Source organism: Cherax quadricarinatus, chromosome 48 (genome assembly GCF_038502225.1).
Source record: "Cherax quadricarinatus isolate ZL_2023a chromosome 48, ASM3850222v1, whole genome shotgun sequence".
Lineage (NCBI taxonomy): Eukaryota > Metazoa > Arthropoda > Malacostraca > Decapoda > Parastacidae > Cherax > Cherax quadricarinatus.
Window position 1 is genome coordinate 22,170,562 of NC_091339.1, and position 24,375 is coordinate 22,194,936.

Consider the following 24,375-nt stretch of genomic DNA (forward strand, 5'->3'; position numbering starts at 1 on the left):
TTGTATTCATTCCTCTACTACACAAAAATTCCCCACAGTGGTCCTTCAAACTGGATGGTCTTAGAGACCAGATTCATCCTTCAAAACTGATAGCCCCTCCCAAGGTCTTACGAAATAAAATATGACCCCCATTGGTCGTAGAAAATAGTATCAGAGACCCTGGGGTCCCTCAATCTGAAAGACTCATACATGGTCCCAGAAAGACAAATCAAATGGTCCTCCACATTGTGCTCATTATAAGTACTAATTAAAGCTTATTAGAGGGCAAGACAAATCCTCAAATAATTCTCTTCTTGGCTATAAAAAAGCCTAATGAAAATGAAAATGTTTATTTCCTTGCAAAGCATTTAATGTGTGGTTTACATATTATAAAATATTAATTACAAAGAAAGTCACCAGCATGACCAGGTATTTCAGGCAGACTAACCCTAATTCTTACACTATATTTGACAGGTTATGAAGCACTAAATTTTAATATACATTATTGCATTATAAAAGTTAGGTAACTGAAGTGATTAACATTAACCAAGCTTTCATGTGATTGTCGGTAATGTTCTGCTACCGTTTACTCAATCACTTCCTAATACGTCAGTGATTATTCACAGCAGGGAGATTTCCTGGCACTTATGTGCATAGAAGAGTTAAATACTTGTAGTATCTCTTCCACAGTCCTTCCAAGATAATGTACGAACATGCCTTGATTTTCTTGAAGTGCATATGGGCCACAAATTTCATAAAGGCATGAACGCCTCACTAGTGGTCACTTGTTAACTACCTACAGCGTCACTAGTTGAATTCATGTGTCACTACTGCAATCTCGCTCTTGGTGCTTCACTACGTCTACAGTCGATTTTCTGCTGACAATGTCTTCGAGCAAAACTGCCAGCTCTGACGACTTAGCCTAATCAAATAATATGGAATTCTTTACTCCAAGATATTACTTATTGAGCATAATGCTACTAGCTATGTTATGAGGATAGACGCATATTACTAATTACTACATACTTTTAACTGATCTTAGAAAAAGAAGCTCCCTCAGACAAACACATGAATATATTATAATGCAGGTTCTCCTACACGAGAGGAGAGAGTGCTGTACGCATGCAAGGATCATATGTCCATTTTACCTACTTTTGATCTAGAGCCAATATAGTTGCACTCTAAATCTGTATAGTAAGATATGTGGATGATCTGGAATGGCTTAATGAATCTTTTTTTGCAAGACAAAAGATCTCCCTCCATCTCTAATAATGGAGAGAGGAGATCGTGACCCCATTGGACAACACCTGCACTGTCAGTGTGAGAATGGAGAGGGGGCTTAGCCCCCATGAAGGTAAATTTCTCCACACCAGGAGTCTGGGTCGGCACCCAAGCCAGGAGTCTGGGTCAGCACCCAAGCCAGGAGTCTGGGACGGCACCCAAGCCAAGAGTCTGGGACGGCACCCAAGCCAGGAGTCTGGGACGGCACCCAAGCCAGGAGTCTGGGACGGCACCCAAGCCAGGAGTCTGGGACGGCACCCAAGCCAGGAGTCTGGGACGGCACCCAAGCCAGGAGTCTGGGACGGCACCCAAGCCAGGAGTCTGGGACGGCACCCAAGCCAGGAGTCTGGGACGGCACCCAAGCCAGGAGTCTGGGACGGCACCCAAGCCAGGAGTCTGGGACGGCACCCAAGCCAGGAGTCTGGGACGGCACCCAAGCCAGGAGTCTGGGACGGCACCCAAGCCAGGAGTCTGGGACGGCACCCAAGCCAGGAGTCTGGGACGGCACCCAAGCCAGGAGTCTGGGACGGCACCCAAGCCAGGAGTCTGGGACGGCACCCAAGCCCACGGCACCCAAGCCAGGAGTCTGGGACGGCACCCAAGCCAGGAGTCTGGGACGGCACCCAAGCCAGGAGTCTGGGACTGCACCCAAGCCAGGAGTCTGGGACTGCACCCAAGCCAGGAGTCTGGGACGGCACCCAAGCCAGGAGTCTGGGACGGCACCCAAGCCAGGAGTCTGGGACGGCACCCAAGCCGGGAGTCTGGGACTGCACCCAAGCCAGGAGTCTGGGACGGCACCCAAGCCAGGAGTCTGGGACGGCACCCAAGCCAGGAGACTGGGACGGCACCCAAGCCAGGAGACTGGGACGGCACCCAAGCCAGGAGACTGGGACGGCACCCAAGCCAGTAGACTGGGACGGCACCCAAGCAAGGTGTGGAGAAATTTATCTCCGGGGAGCTAAGCTTGCTCTCTTTCTCTGCGTTTCCACACTGGCAGTGTAGGTGTGAACCAAAGGGGTCATAACTCTCCCTCTTTCCATTAGAAGATATGGAGGGAGAGCTTTTGTCTTGCAGCGAAGCCTCATTAAGCAATACCAGATCATCCATATATCTTACATGTTTTTCCTTGCCATGCAGCTTTAGAGTGCAACTATATTGGATCTAGAACAGAAGTAGATAAAATGGATACATGATCCTTACAAGTTTACAGCCAACTCTCCTCTCATCTCTCCTGCAAGAGAACCTGCAATATAATATATTCATGTATTTGTCACCTTGCCTGGATGGGAGATGGCCGACTTGTTGGAGAAAAAAAAAAAAAAATTGTCAGAAGCAGCTTTTATTCCTAAGATCAGTTAAAAATATGTAGTAACATGCCTCTAGTCTAATAACATAACTAGTGGCATTATACTCAACAACCAGCACTGTGGAGTCAAGAAATCTGCATTCTTTGATCCAGCTTAATCATCAGAGCTGGCATCTATGCAAGTAGACATTATGTCAGCAGAAAATCAACTACACATACACATGCTGAAATTCCGAGAGCTAGATTGCAACTGTGATGAATGAATTCGAACACTGATGATGTAGCAAGTGAATATGTGACTGCCAGTGAGGTTTGCATGAGTTGTTGAAATTTGTGGCCCACGTGCACTCCGAGAAACTCAAACCGTCTTCGGACAATCTCCAGGAAGAACTGTGGAAGAGATACTGCGCATGAGTGCCAGAAGCTCTCCCTACTGTGAACAATCACGGACATATTAGCAAGGGAGTAAAGTATGGCAGAACATTACCGACAATCACACAATGTAATATGAAGACTCAGGGTCAAACCTTGTATCCTCTTTGTAGTTTATTTGTGCTGAAATGAATATTAAGAACTGAAGAAAAGATAGTGTTGAAGTGTTAACTAATAGTTATCTCTGCTAAGCAAGGTATCACCAGTAATTCTCCACAATGTGGACATTATCCATGGATATAATTCACAAGATGAACTTGTTGACAACTTATGGTCAAGTTAAACGACATTCAACATGGCCTAAGTGATGAAAGACATCCAAAGTCATATCTTCAATGAAGCCATCTAACCAGCTTCAACGATGTGGTAACTTCAAGGGCTCCTGCTACAATGAACTAGGTAAGTTCTACTTCCCCAACATCTGCCTAATGAAACCTTCAGTTGATAGGGTTAGGTGTTAGGGGAGCAGGGCTAACCATTTAAACCATCATGGGCGGGCCATTGCCCATACACAGGTAAGAGACGCAGCCTCACCTAGTATAACCTTGACATACTGTAATATGTCAGGAGGGAATCTTAATTATAGTAACCCACTCTATTACAGCCTAATGAGAATTAAGATAGCTGACATCATAGGAGACCCCAGAGCCACAGCTGCTGGGATTTTAAGCTGTCAATGTAAAGATGAGTATCCCAAGACCACCAATGGTCTTTTATTATTGTATTCATTCCTCTACTACACAAAAATTCCCCACAGTGGTCCTTCAAACTGGATGGTCTTAAAGACCAGATTCATCCTTCAAAACTGATAGCCCCTCCCAAGGTCTTACGAAATAAAGTATGACCCCCATTGGTCGTAGAAAATAGTATCAGAGACCCTGGGGTCCCTCAATCTGAAAGACTCGTACATGGTCCCAGAAAGACAAATCAAATGGTCCTCCACATTGTGCTCATTATAAGTACTAATTAAAGCTTATTAGAGGGCAAGACAAATCCTCAAATAATTCTCTTCTTGGCTATAAAAAGCCTAATGAAAATGAAAATGTTTATTTCCTTGCAAAGCTTTTAATGTGTGGTTTACATATTATAAAATATTAATTACAAAGAAAGTCACCAGCATGACCAGGTATTTCAGGCAGACTAACCCTAATTCTTACTCTATATTTGACAGGTTATGAAGCACTAAATTTTAATATACATTATTGCATTATAAAAGTTAGGTAACTGAAGTGATTAACATTAACCAAGCTTTCATGTGATTGTCGGTAATGTTCTGCTACCGTTTACTCAATCACTTCCTAATACGTCCGTGATTATTCGCAGCAGGGAGATTTCCTGGCACTTATGTGCATAGAAGAGTTAAATACTTGTAGTATCTCTTCCACAGTCCTTCCAAGATAATGTTCGAACGTGCCTTGATTTTCTTGAAGTGCATATGGGCCACAAATTTCATAAAGGCATGAACGCCTCACTAGTGGTCACTTGTTAACTACCTACAGCGTCACTGGTTGAATTCATGTGTCACTACCTGCAATCTCGCTCTTGGTGCTTCACTACGTCTACAGTCGATTTTCTGCTGACAATGTCTTCGAGCAAAACTGCCAGCTCTGACGACTTAACTGAATCAAATAATATGGAATTCTTGACTCCAAGATATTACTTATTGAGCATAATGCTACTAGCTATGTTATGAGGATAGAGGCATATAACTAATTACTACATACTTTTAACTGATCTTAGAAAAAGAAGCTCCCTCAGACAAACACATGAATATATTATAATGCAGGTTCTCCTACACGAGAGGAGTGTGTGCTGTACACATGCAAGGATCATATGTCCATTTTACCTACTTTTGATCTAGAGCCAATATAGTTGCACTCTAAATCTGTATAGTAAGATATGTGGATGATCTGGAATGGCTTAATGAATCTTTTTTTGCAAGACAAAAGATCTCCCTCCATCTCTAATAATGGAGAGAGGAGATCGTGACCCCATTGGACAACACCTGCACTGTCAGTGTGGGAATGGAGAGGGGGCTTAGCCCCCATGAAGGTAAATTTCTCCACACCAGGAGTCTGGGTTGGCACCCCAGCCAGGAGTCTGGGACGGCACCCCAGCCAGGAGTCTGGGACGGCACCCAAGCCAGGAGTCTGGGACGGCACCCAAGCCAGGAGTCTGGGACGGCACCCAAGCCAGGAGTCTGGGACGGCACCCAAGCCAGGAGTCTGGGACGGCACCCAAGCCAGGAGTCTGGGACGGCACCCAAGCCAGGAGTCTGGGACGGCACCCAAGCCAGGAGTCTGGGACGGCACCCAAGCCAGGAGTCTGGGACGGCACCCAAGCCAGGAGTCTGGGACGGCACCCAAGCCAGGAGTCTGGGACGGCACCCAAGCCAGGAGTCTGGGACGGCACCCAAGCCAGGAGTCTGGGACGGCACCCAAGCCAGGAGTCTGGGACGGCACCCAAGCCAGGAGTCTGGGACGGCACCCAAGCCAGGAGTCTGGGACGGCACCCAAGCCAGGAGACTGGGACAGCACCCAAGCCAGGAGACTGGGACGGCACCCAAGCCAGCTGTGGAGAAATTTATCTCCGGGGAGCTAAGGTCGGTCGGTCGGTCTCTCTCTCTGTCTCGGTCTCTCTCTCTGTCTAGGTCTCTCTCTCTCTCTCTCTTTCTGTCTTGGTCTCTCTCTCTCTCTCTCTCAGGGTCTCGGTCTCTCTCTCTCTCTTGGGGTCCCGGTCTCTCTCTCTCTCGGGGTCTCGGTCTCTCTCTCTCTCGGGGTCTCGGTCTCTCTCTCTCTTGGGGTCTCGGTCTCTCTCTCTCTCGGTCTCTCTCTCTCTCGGTCTCTCTCTCTCGGTCTCTCTCTCTCTCGGTCTCTCTCTCTCTCTCGGTCTCTCTCTCTCTCTCGGTCTCTCTCTCTCTCTCGGTCTCTCTCTCTCTCTCTCGGTCTCTCTCTCTCTCTCGGTCTCTCTCTCTGTTCCCAAACTGGCAGTATAGGTGCAAACCAAGGGGTTCATAACCCTCCCTCTTTCCATTAGCAGAGATGGAGAGAGAACTAAGTCTTGTAACGAAGCCTCATTAAGCCATACCAGATCATCCATATATCTTACAATGTGTTCCTTACCATGCAGATTTAGAGTGCAACTACACTGGATCTAGATCAGAAGTATATAAAATGGATATATGATCCTTGCAAGTATACAGCCAACTCTCCTCTCCTGCAAGAGAACCTACAATACAAGATATTCATGTATTTGTCTGAAGAATCTTTAATTCCTAAGATCAGTTAAAAATATGTAGTAATATGCCTCTAGTCTAATAACATAGGTAGTGGCATTATATTCAACAACCAACACCGTGGAGTCAAGAAATCCGCATTCTTTGATCCAGTTTAGTCATTAGAGCTGGCACCTACGCAAGTAGACATTATGTCAGTAGAAAATCAATTATACATACACTTGCTGAAACTTCAAGAGCAAGACTGCAATTGTGTTGAATGAATTTGACCACTGATGATGTAGCAAGTGAATAAGTGACTGCCAGTGAGGTGTTCATGCCTCATTAAAATTCATGGCCTATGTGCACTTTGAGAAACCCAAGTCATCTTCGAACAATCTCCAGGAAGAACTGTGAAAGAGATACTGCAAATAAATAACTCTCCAATGTGTCAGTCAGAGCCCAAGCCAGGATGTCAGTCTGGGATGGCCCAAGCCAGGATGTCAGTCTGGGATGGCCCAAGCCAGGATGTCAGTCTGGGATGGCCCAAGAAAGGATGTCAATCTGGGATGGCCCAAGCCAAAATGTCAGTCTGAAATGGCCTAGATTGGACATACAGCTTTACCTTGAAAAAGCTATTTTTATTTTTTTAACACATCGGCCGTTTCCCACCAAGGCAGGGTAACCCGGAAAAGAAGAAACGCTTTCATCACCACTCATTCCATCACTGTCTCGCCGGAGGCATGCAGATCCAAAATTCAAAAACTGCAGCTTATCTCCATCATTCCTTCCGAGTGCGAGCACTGTACTTCCCACCTCCAGGACTCTAAGTCTGGCTAACAGGTTTCCCTCTACTTACTCCTATCTAACATGCTCATGCACATTTGCTGGACATCTAAGCCCATTGCATACAACACCTTCATTACCCCCTCCCTCCAACCTTTCCTAGGACGACCCCTACCCCCATGTTCCTTCTACTCAAGATTTATACACCTTCAATGTTTTTTAATTTTGTTCCATCCTCTCTAAATATTCAAACCACCTCAACAACCCCTCCTCAGCCCTCTGGATAATACTGTACTTATACTAACCCTGCACCTCCTCCTAATCTCAAGCTATGAATTCTCTGCATAATATTCACACAGCACACTGCCCTCAGACATTACATCTCCACTGCCTCTAGCCTTCTACTTGCTGCAACATTCGCAACCCATGCTTCACACTCATATGAAAGTGTTAGTACCACTATACTCTCATACATTCCCTCTTTGCTTCCATGGATAATGCTCTGTCTCCATACTAATCAGGGCATCACACACCTTTTCTCCTCGTCAATTATATGGTTCAGCTTGTCTTTTATAGACTCATCAGTTGATGAGTCCAATCCTAAATACAGTGGAACCTCCACTTGCGAGCGCATCCATGTGTGAGTTTTTCTAAATACAAGCAGTCGATTTTTGCTTCCATACGCGAGCGAAATTTCCATGAGAGAGCAGGCCTCAAGGGAGGTTCCTGGACACTGGTGAAGGGCTCTTGTTCTTGATCTAGGAAACTGGATCTCATTTGTTTGTTTCATTATCTTATTGAAACTTGGGCATACACCCACCTTAGCGGTATTTTCATATGGTTTTTATGGTTGTATTCTCGTTTTCTGGTCTCATTTGATAGAATGGAAGACATATTACAGAAATAGATATGATTTTTATTGGTTCCACAATGAAAAGTACCTTGAAATTGAGCTCAAAGTAGCAGAAATGTTCGGTTCTTTGGTGATGTTCAAGAGTAAACAAATGATGTCACTGTCCATTCCAATATGCAGTCATGAACGGGCTGACATTATTTATACAATTATTACAATAATGCAGTAGTCTGCATAACAGTAAATCTTCTATTTTTTGTGTGAATAAAAATTACAAATTATTTATACTAATAATAAAGATGTACTAATACGTAAAATAACAATAGTATAATATAATAATAATAATAATAATACTATAGTATGTACATAATAATACAGTATGTATAATAATAATACATGTATAATAATGTACTATATAATAATAATAATAATAATAGACGGCTTCAAAAGGTTGTCACTAGATGGCAGTTTACCACAGCAAAGCGGGAGTGGTTGTGGTCACCTCCACCTGTTAAATAATGACATTTTATTCATTCTAGAGTACATATCAGGTTTCTATGTTATTTATATTGTTTAAGTCATATTAGAAGAATTCTGAAAGATATATAAGCCGTATAGATGACATTAGCGAAATTATTTAAGGAGTATTTTGTCCAGTCTCCAGACAAACTCTCATCTGCCGACGATACCACTACATGAATGACATTTTATTTATTTTAAAGTATATATCAGGTTTCTATATTGTTTATTATGTCATATTAGATGAACTGTGATAGATAAATAAGCCGTATAGATGATATTAGGGAAATTACTGAAGTATTTTCTCGTGCCTGAAATTTCACTGGAACGGACCGATTGCATTTCAATTAATTTAAACGAGGAAAATTAACTCTGCAAATAAGCAAATCCAGATGCGAGCAAGGTCACGGAACGGATTAAACTCGTGAGTGGAGGTTCCACTGGGTCTGAATGCATTCACTTCCTCCATACTCCTCCAATCTGATATCCAATCTTTCATTACCTAAATTTTTTGTTATCCTTATCACTTTGCTCTGTCCAATGTTCATTTTTAATTTCTTTCTCTTACATACCCTCTCAAATTTAGCTCTATCTTTGATTTATGCTCTTCATAGGTTGGTCAGAAATGTATTTTAAGAAAAGGTACTGTACTGTTAGTGTTACTGTATTTTTTTTTTTTTTTATACAAGCTGGCCGTCTCCTACCAAAGCGGGATGACCCAAAAAAGAAAAAACACTTTACGAACATCATTCAACACTTTCACCATCACTCACACAAACACTGTCTTTGCAGAGGTGGCAAGATTTGATAGTTTAGATGTCACTCCAAACAGCCAATACCACAAACCCCGTCTTTAAAGTGCAGGCATTGTACTTCCCACCTCTAGGACTCAAGTCCAGCTAACTGGTTTCCATGAATCCTTTCACAAAATATTACCCTGCTCACACTCCAACAGCTCATCAGGTCCCAAAAAACATTTGTCTCCATTCACTCCTATCTAACATGTTCACACATGCCTGCTGTATGTCCAGGCCTCTTGCATACAAAACCTCTTTTACCCCCTCCCTCCATCCTTTCCTAGGATGACCCCTACCCCTCCTCCCCTGCACTACAGATTTATACACTCTCCAAGTCATTCTATTTTGCTCCATCCTCTCTAAATGACCAAACCACCTCAATAATCCCTCTTCAGCCCTCTGAATAATACTTTTTTGTAACTCCACTCCTCCTAATTTAGACACTATGAATTCTCTGCGTAATATTTACACCACACAATCCCCTTAGACATGACATCTCCACTGCCTCCAGCCTCCTCCTCGCTGCAGGATTCACAACCCATGCTTCACATCCATATAACAGTGTTGGTACCATTATTCTCTTGTACATTCCCTTCTTTGCCACCATGGATAATGTTTTTTGTCTCCAAACACCTCAATGTACGACTCACTTTTTTTGCCTTCATCAATTCTATAGTTAATCTCGTCTTTTATAAACCCATCTGCTGACAAATCTGTTCCCAAATATCTGAACACATTCACTTCTTCCATACTCCATCCCTCCAATGTGATACCCAATTTTTTTTTACCTAACTCATTTGATAGCCTCATCACCTTACTCTTATCTATGTTCCCTTTCAACTTTCTTTCTTTACATACCTTCCCAAACTCATTCACTAACCTTTGCAACTTCTCTTTAGAATCTTCCAAAAGCACAATTTCATCAGCAAAAAGTAACCATGACAACTCCCATTTTGTATTTGATTCCCCATAATTTAATTCCATCCCTCTCCCCAACACCCTAGCATTTACTTCTTTTACAACTCCATCTATAAATATGTTCAACAACCATGGTGACATTGCACACCCCTGTCTAAGGCCTACTTTTACTGGCGAGTAATCTCCCCCTCACCTACACACCCTAACCTGAGCCTCACAATCTTCATAAAAACTCTTTACAACATTTAGTAACTATATACCTATTCCATACACATGCAACATCTGCCACATTGCTTCCCTCTCATATGCCTTTTCTAAATCCATAAATGCAATAAAAACATCCCTACCTTTATCTAAATATTGTTCGCTTATATGCTTCATTGTAAACATTTGATCTACACATCCCTTACCCTTTCTAAAGCCTCCTTGTTGATTTGCAATCCTGCTCTCTGTCTTACCTCCAATTCTTTCAATAAAAAACCTACCATACACTTTACCTGGTATACTCAGTAAACTTATTCAGATGTATGTCAATCAATAAGAGAAATTAGATAATGGTACAGATACTGAATTTTACTCAATGTAAACATGTTACAATACAGTAAGACCCTCCATCCGTGGGGGAAATGTTTCAAGGACCTGCCATGGATGCTGAAACCGTGGATAGTAATAAATCCTACATATCAGTCCTATACATACCTATTATAAAGTTTAAGTGGAGAATTATCACTTTTTCACTGATGGAAAGCACTTCACGGCTTCTCTTAGGCTTTGAAGAACTGCCAGCTTTTCTATTTTTGTGCTTTGGGTCCATTGTTATGCAAAATTAATAGGTATTTTTGGCCACAGTAAACTGTGGATAACTGAAACCATGAATGCTGAATCAGTGGATATGGGGGTTCTACTGTATTTTAAGGCAGAGAATAAAATGTAAATGCACTTATAAATGTGAAAAAGTATCAGCACAGTAAAACATAGCATTTAATTAAACGAGTTTGCAATAGATGCATTACAAATTTCCAACCCACAAGTACATCCTTATGGAGGAAGAATTCTGCTCCACTTCCCCATGGAGATAAGAGGAAATAAACAAGAACAAGAACTAGAAAAGCATATATATACACACCCCAGAGGGGTGTGTATATATATATGCTTTTACATGTATGTGTAGTGTGATCTAAATGTAAGTAGAAGTAGCAAGACATACCTGAAACCTTGCATTTCTTTCTTTCTTTCAACACACCGGCCCTATCCCACCGAGGCGGGGTGGCCCAAAAGGAAAAACGAAAGTTTCTCCTTTTACATTTATTAATATATACAGGAGAAGGGGTTACTAGCCCCTTGCTCCTGGCATTTTAGTCGCCTCTTACAACATGCATGGCTTACAGAGGAAGAATTCTGTTCCACTTTCCCATGGAGGTAAGAGGAAACAAACAAGGACAAGAACTAGAAAGAAAATTCAGAGGGGTGTGTATATATATGCTTGTACATGTATGTGTAGCGTGACCTAAGTGTAAGTAGAAGTAGCAAGACGTACCTGAAATCTTGCATGTTTATGAGACAGAAAAAAAGACACCAGCAATCCTACCATCATGTAAAACAATTACAGGCTTTCATTTTACACTCACTTGGCAGGACGGTAGTACCTCCTTGGGCGGTTGCTGTCTACCAACCTACTACCTAACCTAACCTAATTCTTCCTCCTTAAGCCATGGATATTGTAAGAGGCGATTGAAATGCCTGGAGCAAGGGACTAGTAACCTCTTCTGTATAAAGTACTAAATTTAAAAAAAGAAACTTTCGTTTTTCTTTTTGGGCCACCCTGCCTCAGTGGGATACGGCTGGTTTGTTGAAATAAGAAGTATATCCTTAAATTTTAATGACTATTAACAATGGTATGCTACAAAATTGATGAGCCAAGTTTGCTGTGTGTATGTTTTGTAGTGTTCACCAGTCCTCAGCTTTACCCTAAAGCATCTTATTATACCTTACGAGTTTTCCAGCTCCTTTATTACCTAGTCTATTTCTTAATTTAGCATAAATTTGCCCAAAAGTAAAGAAGATCCTCTCAACCGAAGCAGAGCTTGCTGGAAAGCTACCTAGTTCAAGCACAAAAAAACAAAATTCAATTAAAACCAGTGTTGCATTTTTCTTTTACTCACGAGTTTCCACCACTAGGCTGGGGAAAGCTTCAGTTATTTCTGGCATCAGCATTGACCGAAGGTAAATATACTTATCACCAATAGAGAAAGCAAGCAAGAGGCAGTAAAATATCTTGAATGATCCTGTCAGCAATTCAGCAGCAGCTTGCTCTTGCTCCCTTCCATTGCATTTAGAATGTGCTTTATGTGCCAGTAGGTTAGATGTCACACACTGGTTATATCTTTTATCAATGATTTCTTTGTAATTATGTAGCATATGTGCATCTTTTAGGTCACTGTAAAAGCATTATATTAAGTAAAAATAAAATAAAAACACGAAAAATGAATGAAAAAAAAATTCTGAAGAGTCTAGGTAGACTGGGATTAAAAAAATAAACGGAATTTGTAACAACCCTGGCCACAAGAGGACAGCTGGCTTCCAACAAGACAACAACAATTCACAAAAGAAGAGTAAGAGGTTATAAGAAGGCAGCAGACTACTGCAGGAAGAGAACAGGCTAAAAGAGAAGAACAAGAGGATACAAGTAGACAGAAGGCTACTATAAGAGAAGACAAGAGAGAAGACTACAAGATGATCTGCATAAGATACTGTCATGGTTAAATAAGTGGATAATCGTAATATATTTTTGTAAATTATTTTTACAGTGCAGTATTTCTATTTCTAAATAGAATACCTAACTGACTGAAGAGACTCAGGACAGTGGTGTTAGTGACTGGGAGAGTTGGAGAGGCTGGAGGCTGGAGAGCTTGTCTGTCACCAGCACCAATGCTGAACCGAACCTGAGAAGAAGCACACATTAGTACATCTTTTTATTGTACTGTAGTAGATACACCAAAAATGTGTGATATAATGCATTCCCTCTTTGACTAATTAGAAGCAAGGATGGGGTATTTACTTGAGCACAGCTGGCCATGTATCAACCTTTTGAACTCATCTCATCTGTGTAGTTTATATAATAATTTCCGACTGACCAGCAAGCAATTATAATGCGGGTTCTAGTGAAAATGTTAGTGATCACACAGATGTTAAATTCATGAATGCAATACTAATCATAAAAAAATTAATACAAATGATCAATGAAACTTGGTGCCAAAGCAAATCAAGATCAGCCCTCCAACAAATAAGATAAAATATAAACATTTTCTTAACTGTCAGTGCACAGTGTATATACAGTATTAAAAAACTAAATAGCAGCACAAAAACTAACCTGCGGTCCTCCAGGAGGGGGCACTTGAACATATCCTACCATATTGCCAATAAGTGTCTCCATGCTCACCCCCAATCCTTCCATGTACACAGTATACACAATCCCCATACAATTCTGTCAATATAAAAAAATATGACACACTGATGTTCATGAAACATAACTATTAAAATAAAAAAAACAATGCCTTTCCAAAATACTGCATTATATTCTTCATGCTAAATGTTAAGACCTTGATTATTTGTGTTATGCTCAATTCTCAATGGAAATGTATTTTTTTTTTTTTTTTTTTCAACAAGTCGGCCGTCTCCCACCGAGGCAGGGTGACCCAAAAAAAAAAGAAAGAAAATCCCCAAAAAGAAAATACTTTCATCATCATTCAACACTTTCACCACACTCGCACATTATCACTGCTTTTGCAGAGGTGCTCAGAATACAACAGTCTAGAAGCATACACATATAAAGATACACAACATATCCCTCCAAACTGCCAATATCCCAAACCCCTCCTTTAAAGTGCAGGCATTGTACTTCCCATTTCCAGGACTCAAGTCCGACTATATGAAAATAACCGGTTTCCCTGAATCCCTTCACTAAATATTACCCTGCTCACACTCCAACAGATCGTCAGGTCCCAAGTACCATTCGTCTCCATTCACTCCTATCTAACACGCTCACGCACGCTTGCTGGAAGTCCAAGCCCCTTACCCACAAAACCTCCTTTACCCCCTCTCTCCAACCCTTTCGAGGACGACCCCTACCCCGCCTTCCTTCCCCTATAGATTTATATGCTTTCCATGTCATTCTACTTTGATCCATTCTCTCTAAATGACCAAACCACCTCAACAACCCCTCTTCTGCCCTCTGACTAATACTTTTATTAACTCCACACCTTCTCCTAATTTCCACACTCCGAATTTTCTGCATAATATTTACACCACACATTGCCCTTAGACAGGACATGTATATATATATATATATATATGTATATACATGTATATATATATGTATACATATACAGGAAATGTATATATAAAGTAAATGCACTGTACATAATAAATAAAAGTTCTGCAAAAAATAAGTTTTCTATCATTTCTACTACATTCATGTTTGTGTCTAACTATACTATTTTTGAGATTCCATTCAATCTTTCAAAGTTAACAAGAAATGCAGAGATCCATTAAAAAGAAATAAAAGGAAGTGTTGTCAAAAATTTTATTTGTTTTTGTGTGTTCTTGTGTCTTATAACAACTACTGGCTATCAATATTATGATACTGAAAATAAAAGCAATAGATTATTCTGTGTAAAATAAGTGCTTATCATTTGTATAAATACAAAACTTACCAACCTTTCTACTGGACAAACTACAATAAAAATGACCTTCTCTGCCTACAAATATTCTACTTTGAGTTATTTTTTTTTTTAACACGTCGGCCCTTTCCCACTGAGGCACCATTTATAACATTTCTGGTATATTTTTAAATGTTTATACAGTAGTGTACTGTATAGTGAAATAAACAGAATAGAGAAAATCGGCTCTAATACATTATTTAGGTATGAATACTGGTTCGAGAGCCTGTCGTAAGTCCGAGGAGTCGGTAAAGGAGTACATCGCTAAGTGAGGAGAGGCTGTATATATCATTCAACATTCACTAGATTCTCTACCATTTCAAAAGAATTTTTTTTTAAAAAGTGGACAAGGTGCAATATTAATTTCAGGAGTCTGGATAGTGATAGGGTTAACTCACTCTAAATGTTTCAAAGTAGTCCAGGGTGGAAATGAGGACGAGGCACTTTGGTGCATACATGATGGAGTGATGGGTGATGATAGGAACTGGTGGGCCCATGCCTCGCACACCTGCACTGCCCAGCTCCAAGCCGTCATCCTCCTAAATAAACAAAGACCTTAATTCTGAATATAAGACAAGGAGTTCCCCATCCTCTTATGACAGGATTGAAATAACACCACAAACTGCAAAAATCCAGGCCACCATACTCCTATAGAAATGATAGTAAAAATCAAAGCTAACAGATGTAAGTGGCAGGCTTCTTCAAATACTGAAATGAGATGAGCAGTGTTACACACAACTAGGAATCAAGAGCCAAAGAAAAGAACAGTGAGAAATGTGATGTAATGGAAGTACGAGACAGATATAAAAAAAAATACTGAAAATATATTATTTGTGTACTGCACAATTTGTAATGAGTAACACAAATTGATATGCATGAACAAAACTACTGATTGAATAATATGTAAATAAATATAATTAAACCATTAACCAATAGTGAAAATTTTGCACAATGTGAATAATGCAAATAATTTCAGAATATCTGTGCTCTTGTAATTACAAACTGTTTATTTATTTTTTTTTTTCAACAAGTCGGCCATCTCCTACCGAGGCAGGGTGACCCAAAGAGAAAGAAAATCCCCAAAAAGAAAATACTTTCATCATCATTCAACACTTTCACCTCACTCACACATAATCACTTTTTGCAGAGGTGCCCAGAATACAACAGTTTAGAAGTATATACGTATAAAAATACACAATATATCTCTCCAAACTGTTTATATTTATACTAATTTTTTTTTAATAATGGCCATTTCCACCCACCCAGGCTGAGTGACCCAAGGAAGAAATATATACGTATGTACATTCACCATGGGGAGGTGGAACAGAATTCTTCCTCCCTAAGCCATGAGTGTCATTACAGGCGACTAACATGCTGGAAACAAGGAGCTAGTAACCCTTTCTCCTGTAAACATCACTAAAGTTAAAAAGAGAAACTTTTTTCTTTCTTTTTGGGCCATCCTGCCTCAGTGGGATGCAGCCGGTTTGTTTGTTGAAAGAAAGTCACCATCACTCATTCCCTAAATTAATTTTTAATATTAAACATAAACCATATTCCATGATTAATTTACTTTCATCTATAACAATCTGTTATATTCATTAGTATTAGTTTTCATACACTGTGTGACCAGGCTATTCAGTCCCTGATTGTCGAGTTCACAAATTAAATAGCCTTGAGGGGTATGAGAACAGATGTACTATGAAAGCTTATGGGGCTGTGGGAAGGGACAGTAGGATCACAGTTGGTGGATGCAAACCTGTCACAGTGCAGTCTGTGAAACCTTCCTATTGTCAGCCTTGTACCTAAGTGGTATAGATACAATACATGAGGTTTGAGGGATACATTACATACAGCTACAACAGTCTTTACCCCTCTGAACTGCAACACTGAGCTGCTGGAACAGAAAACTAGTTGCCCTGTGATCCTTAGTTGCCCTGACAAGTCTTTTACCAGACTCCTTAACAAATCTGGATGTGCTCTTTCCCCATGGGATGAGGGCCTCTGAGTTTATGGCAACATATATGTAATGATGGGCAAGTTCACCATATTTTCCAGACTTTTGGGAGTCTCTGAAGCTGGCAGCTGCCCCTCCTTCCAACCTGCCATAGTGCTAAAAAACAGCTCATACGTATATAGTTTATCATTATACCTAAAGATGTCATAATAATACAGATAAATGCCAAAAGTCATAAGACCAAATAGAAACGTCCTCATGAGTACCCAAAAGTATCAGTACCTGCCATGATAACTGTAATGTTAGAAATGGTTTTAAAATACAGTGGAACCTTGGCTTACGAACGCTTCTGGATATGAAGGAAATTTCAGGATATAAACTTCCCCCTCAAGGGAGGTTCCTTAAATAAATAAATAAATAAATAATTTATTTATTTCTTTGCAAAGGTTACAATGTGTGTGTACATATAATTGGAGCAAAGAAAGCTACTATCATGCTGAGGCATTTCGGGCAGACTTAACCTAATACTTATAGACTACTAAGTCTAGACAGGTGAAAAGTGTACTAGTAGTGGTTACCAATGTTTTGCTGATGGTGGCGCCAACTACTGGCAGCCTTTCGAAGTTTCTCCTTACTGTTATTATTATTTTTATTATAATAATTATTATAACTAATAATAATTATTAGTATGTGGTAATGGGTTCTTGATCTAGGGAATTGGATCTGTGCTCCAGTTCCCTAAATAATAATAATAATACTAATAATAATGATAATTATTATAATACATATGTATTAATAATAATAATTATAATAATACATATGTACTAAGAATAAGAATAATTATAACAACAATAATAATAATACAATAGTAATAATAATATGTTGTCATTTTTAGACATTTCTCGTAATTTTTTTTTCATATTTTTGTGCCAAATGCTTCAAAATACAAATTGGTAACCCTCTGGGTGGCTATAGGTACTGCTAGACTACTGCTATCTCGGTGCCAACCATGGGTTAAAAGGAAGAGGAGGTATGCTGCTCTGAGTGACCGCACCAGACCCCTGGGATGCTAATTTTGTCTTGTAATGTAGAAATTTCTTACACAATGCCTCACCCAAAGAGACAGTATTCATGTACAATCAGCAAGAAGCAATTAGAAACAATGAAAAGAGCTAGAGAAATGAAGAAGGCCACAGCATAGAGTGAGGCCTTTACCTATATATACATCTGTCTTGACCACACCTGTGGTTATATATGTAACAACCTCACTACTAATCATAGATAAACACAAGCTAGGTGTGGGGTTATGGACTGGTAAGATACTAGAGTGGGAGAGTAAACGGCGGATGCTTTCTGTCGTTGCCAGCATCGCCATCACTTACCATATTATGGCCTACTTTATTCATTCTAGAGTATATATTATGTTTCTATGTTGTTAATATTGTATATTATGTCATATTAGATGAATTGTGATAGATAACTAAGCTGTAGAGTTGACATTAGCAATATTTTGTCATGCCTCCTGAGAGGCTGGAATGGGTTAATTACATTTCAATTAATTTAAATGAGGAAAACTGACTCAGCATATGAACAAATCAGGATATGAACAAGGTCATGGAACGGATTAAATTTGTAAGCCGAGGTCCCCCTGTATAGACTTTTTTTTTTTTAAAATGTTTACTAATGACACACAAATCCTATACAAAATAATAATCATTGCTGATAACCGCTGCAGACTAATAAACAAGAGGAATTGACAAATAATGGAATTTAATGTAGGTAAGGACCAACTGGCCACATGTAGAATTTTAAAAATACTGAAAGCATCAAACACGAGGGGTCTGTGAGTAGTTATAGACAAAAGACCATCACAGGGAGATCACATGCTGTACTTTTACTAAATCTGTAAACTAGGTAACCTGCATGCTTACCTCGTCAGTAGGTTTACTTGGGGTGATGGAAACAGCTTCATTAAAAGAGAGAACAGCACAGTAGTGTCGATTAGCGTCTATGTCTGTCAGCACGGAGACAAAAAATTTGGGCTCCTGACGATCAGTTGAGAGTGTCCACCCTTGTGGTTGACAGAACTGTGTTGAACAGGTTTGAAATTAATGTAACACATACTCAATATGGCATAGTACTTTATATTACAAACATTATATAAAGAAGAGAGTAAAAGCTTGAGTAATGCTTGCAGTAAAACTATGCACATCTGATATTCTACCATAAAAAAAACTTCTTACCACTGCCCTTATTTTGTTTTCTAGATAGCATTGTGGGCTAATGTTAAGTACACTGCAACTGTTATCAGTGGTTGTAGGGATGACAAATGGTGAGGTGGCAAGTAAAATTACTGCATCAATTGTTTGCTAGTGATTCTGATAAAGTCCATACCATTTTGCTAGGTATTTTTATACACTAGAGTTTTAATTAACATAAGTTATGTCCCTGAACCCTTGTACTTTAACTGAAATCATGTTAACTAAAGAGTAGGTGGAAAACAAGATTACATTCTTGTAACCTCTGAAAGGAGTCAAACAAATTTGTCTTGAGTTTTGTAATTAATTAAAAATACAGTAATAAAGCTTTCCATACCTTAATGCTGTGGTTGGATGTCACACGTGTACATTAATAAAATAACCATATACGTAGGTAAAATGCTTATACACAAAAAACTATTTTGTCCTGTAAATTCTGGTTGGTGGTACTTATCTCAAAATGCCTGAAAAAGTTTAGTGTTGCCCTACCAGACCAAGGTGAGTGGTGGTGGTTCTTGTGCTGATGTCAATACAGAATTGCGAGATGATGGTTATACTGAAATTTTCGGGTATTCTAATGTGCATCCGCTTTATTTTACACTATACACCTGCCAAAAAGGCATCACCACCTGCTCTACAGCCTACTTCTCAGCAATGCTTCTAGATGTGTAAGAGATCCCTTTCATTTACCTTCATTGACCTTGTTATTCTTTTCAGGTCATAAGGATTACTCATTTCACAAGCTCTTATTTTCACCTCTTTCTAATTGTACAAATTGTTCCACAGACCATCAGCATTACATGTTGTTGTTGTTCTACTTCTTTTACACAGCACTAGAACCTTTCAGTTATTCAGCACCCTAAACATATTCCATTACAGTGGACCCCCACTTAACGATCACCTCCCAATGCGACCAATTATGTAAGTGTATTTATGTAAGTGCGTTTGTACGTGTATGTTTGGGGGTCTGAAATGGACTAATCTACTTCACAATATTCCTTATGGGAGCAAATTCGGTCAGTACTGGCACCTGAACATACTTCTGGAATGAAAAAATATCGTTAACCAGGGGTCCACTGTATATGTGTATAGTAGAACTCCCATATCAACTGATTCAATATCCATGATTTCAGTTATCCACAGCTTACTGTGGCCCAAAAATACCTCTTAATTTAATTTTTTTAAGTAAAAAAACTTTGTTGATTTCAACTAAAACATCTATCTACAGTACATATCTACAACCCAAGAATACGTCAACACTGGTATGGTAAGAACGTGGAAAATAAATGTGCTGTAGTACAGTATAAAACCTATTAGATACAAGTACACCATATTTTAAGGCACAGTAATAAAAACAAAATAAAAAATGTGCATAAGAAAGTACTGTTATATGAAAGTCTACATTAGCTAGTCAACATCATTAAAAAACATTAACCAAGTGTCTACATGTGAGTGGATCTTAAGAAGAGGTATGGGGTAGGTTTAAAAATGTAGTGTTAGAGTGTTCAGCAGAAGTTTTGGTTACAGGAAAGTGGGTGCAGGAGGGAAGAGGAGCGATCACAAAGTTATGTATATAAGAGAGTGGTGAAGCAATGTAAAAAGAGAGCAAATGAGAGAGTGGGTGAGATGTTATCAACAAATTTTGTTGAAAATAAGAAAAAGTTTTGGAGTGAGATTAACAAGTTAAGAAAGCCTAGAGAACAAATGGATTTGTCAGTTAAAAATAGGAGAGGAGAGTTATTAAATGGAGAGTTAGAGGTATTGGGAAGATGGAAGGAATATTTTGAGGAATTGTTAAATGTTGATGAAGATAGGGAAGCTGTGATTTCGTGTATAGGGCAAGGAGGAATAACATCTTGTAGGAGTGAGGAAGAGCCAGTTGTGAGTGTGGGGGAAGTTCGTGAGGCAGTAGGTAAAATGAAAGGGGGTAAGGCAGCCGGGATTGATGGGATAAAGATAGAAATGTTAAAAGCAGGTGGGGATATAGTTTTGGAGTGGTTGGTGCAATTATTTAATAAATGTATGGAAGAGGGTAAGGTACCTAGGGATTGGCAGAGAGCATGCATAGTTCCTTTGTATAAAGGCAAAGGGGATAAAAGAGAGTGCAAAAATTATAGGGGGATAAGTCTGTTGAGTGTACCTGGTAAAGTGTATGGTAGAGTTATAATTGAAAGAATTAAGAGTAAGACGGAGAATAGGATAGCAGATGAACAAGGAGGCTTTAGGAAAGGTAGGGGGTGTGTGGACCAGGTGTTTACAGTGAAACATATAAGTGAACAGTATTTAGATAAGGCTAAAGAGGTCTTTGTGGCATTTATGGATTTGGAAAAGGCGTATGACAGGGTGGATAGGGGGGCAATGTGGCAGATGTTGCAAGTGTATGGTGTAGGAGGTAGGTTACTGAAAGCAGTGAAGAGTTTTTACGAGGATAGTGAGGCTCAAGTTAGAGTATGTAGGAAAGAGGGAAATTTTTTCCCAGTAAAAGTAGGCCTTAGACAAGGATGTGTGATGTCACCGTGGTTGTTTAATATATTTATAGATGGGGTTGTAAGAGAAGTAAATGCGAGGGTCTTGGCAAGAGGCGTGGAGTTAAAAGATAAAGAATCACACACAAAGTGGGAGTTGTCACAGCTGCTCTTTGCTGATGACACTGTGCTCTTGGGAGATTCTGAAGAGAAGTTGCAGAGATTGGTGGATGAATTTGGTAGGGTGTGCAAAAGAAGAAAATTAAAGGTGAATACAGGAAAGAGTAAGGTTATGAGGATAACAAAAAGATTAGGTGATGAAAGATTGAATATCAGATTGGAGGGAGAGAGTATGGAGGAGGTGAACGTATTCAGATATTTGGGAGTGGACGTGTCAGCGGATGGGTCTATGAAAGATGAGGTGAATCATAGAATTGATGAGGGAAAAAGAGTGAGTGGTGCACTTAGGAGTCTGTGGAGACAAAGAACTTTGTCCTTGGAGGCAAAGAGGGGAATGTATGAGAGTATAGTTTTACCAACGCTCTTATATGGGTGTGAAGCGTGGGTGATGAATGTTGCAGCGAGGAGAAGGCTGGAGGCAGTGGAGATGTCATGTCTGAGGGCAATGTGTGGTGTGAATATAATGCAGAGAATTCGTAGTTTGGAAGTTAGGAGGAGGTGCGGGATTACCAAAACTGTTGTCCAGAGGGCTGAGGAAGGGTTGTTGAGGTGGTTCGGACATGTAGAGAGAATGGAGCGAAACAGAATGACTTCAAGAGGTATCAGTCAACAACCATGGACAGGATAGCATTGATATGCCCTGCCTACCTGTGATAGCATTAGGAAAATAGATCAGGATAGGTCATGCTTTAACAGGGTTACCTAGGTGGGTACTTTTTGTGGCCACCCCATTGGACAACAGGAATTTTTGTGAAAAAATAGTTCAGTATATTTGGTAATTATGGTGTTTTATATGTCACTTCCATGAAAAGCAGAATACCAAAGCCATGCTTGATTGTCAGACTCATAATTAAGATTTTTTTTTTTTAACTAATTCAAGTTCTTCAGTTAAGCTTTTCTGTTAGCAGTTAATTTAATGTGCAGTACTGTACTATATGTATATCTTTTTTTTTTTTTACAGTACTACATATAAATAGTTGTTTATTGACATGTATGTTGAAAGCTAACCTTTGAGCTTCCCTGATTATAAGCTTACCAGTTCCAGGGCCTCAATAAACGGAGTGTCTGGCCAATTCCGCTCAGGGAACCGCTGGATGATTTTTCCACAACCAATTCCATTGCCTGCAAATATAAAATACGTTAGTGGCATTCCCATTAACAGCTGATTTTTCATACTGTACAGCCTATACAGTATGAAAAACAGAAATCATAATTACAAAGGCACTGAAAAAGGCACAGTCAAAAGCCCTACAAAATGTTAACACAAGCCAATACAGAGCCTCAACAAGACTTCATTCATTCTCATTTCATAAGATTAATCTCTAAAGCATGAAATACAGTGGAACCTTGGTTTTCGTCTTTAATTCATTCCAGAGTCTGACGAAAACCGAATTCGATGAAAACTGAAGCAATATTTCCCATAAGAAATAATGTAAATACAATTAATCTGTTCCAGACACCCAAAAATATTAACAAAAAATATATTTTATAGAGAATAACTAAAATTTTACATACAGAAAACAATGAGAAATAAATATAAAGCACTAATGAAATAGACAAATGAACATTTAAATCACTTTTACTTTATTGAAGACTTGTTGGTGTATGGAAGATGGCGAAGAGGGGAGAGGTTATCTCTACCACCATCATTACCACAATCACTACCACCCTCTACCACAATCACTACCACCCTCTACCACAATCACTACCACCCTCTACCACAATCACTACCACCCTCTACCACAATCACTACCACCCTCTACCACAACTACTACCACCCTCTACTACCATCACTACCACAACCACTACCACCCTCTACCACCACCACCACAACCACTACCACCCTCTACCACCATTGAATTCTATTGTGTTTCTCGCCTTCTTCATCAAAGGGCTGGCACTCAGAACTTTCTTTGGCCCCATGGTGGCTTATTTAGCAGTCACATTCAGTAAACAAGCACAAAAAACAATGAATTATTAGGAAATGTTTTGTATGAATGAGCAGGGTAATGTTCACTTGATGAGAAACAAAGCCAGACCGACTCAGAATGCGTGCATGGGATGCTTTGTGTGGGCACAGGCAAACTGACACGTTCGGTACGGCAAATGAAAACCATGATGAACAAAAACTGGGACAATATTTTGACGAAAAACTGAGGTTCCACTGTAGATATTTTGTATATTACTGTTTATATAAACTGGATGATTGCAAATTATATCATTTGTATTTACAATTACAATGATCATATAAGAGTAATTTGTCTACAAACTGCAATCCTTGTCCATAAGTATTTACAATATATGTGTGTATATAAATACTGAAAAATATTCATGCTTTCATGTTTCTTATCCATATTAATTGGTTGCAATCAGGTTACCCCCTTCAAAGCCTTGTGGATCCTATTATACCTATTATTTAGAAATACAGTGAACCCCCAACTTACGATCAGCTCCCAACTCGAACAATTACGTAAGTGTATTTTTGTAAGTGCTTTTGTAAGCATTTTTGGGGGTCTGATACGGACTAATCTAATTTACAATATTCCTTATGGGAGCAAATTCGTATGGTAACAGCACCTGAACAGCCTTCTGGAACAAATTAATATCGTAAGTCGGGGGTCCATTGCACATTGCTGTAATACTGAATATGCACCACATGTCTGTTGTGATCTTTCTGTACTCGGTACTCTTCTTCATTGTATTAATGTTCCTGTT

General features: G+C 39.7%; 1 protein-coding gene across 5 annotated transcripts in view; it reads right to left on the reverse strand.

The window, feature by feature from the left end:
• Sbf (SET domain binding factor) overlaps nucleotides 1-24,375 on the reverse strand; it is a 302,684-nt gene that overhangs the window by 272,730 nt on the left and 5,579 nt on the right. For all 5 annotated transcript variants that reach the window (XM_070094967.1, XM_070094968.1, XM_070094969.1 and 2 more), the window contains exons 2-6: nucleotides 22,697-22,782; nucleotides 18,689-18,844; nucleotides 15,202-15,342; nucleotides 13,456-13,569; nucleotides 12,922-13,027 (exon numbers count right to left, since the gene is read on the reverse strand). In XM_070094967.1, the coding sequence (XP_069951068.1) occupies nucleotides 12,922-13,027; nucleotides 13,456-13,569; nucleotides 15,202-15,342; nucleotides 18,689-18,844; nucleotides 22,697-22,782 (603 nt within the window). The remainder of the gene's footprint in view (nucleotides 1-12,921; nucleotides 13,028-13,455; nucleotides 13,570-15,201; nucleotides 15,343-18,688; nucleotides 18,845-22,696; nucleotides 22,783-24,375) is intronic.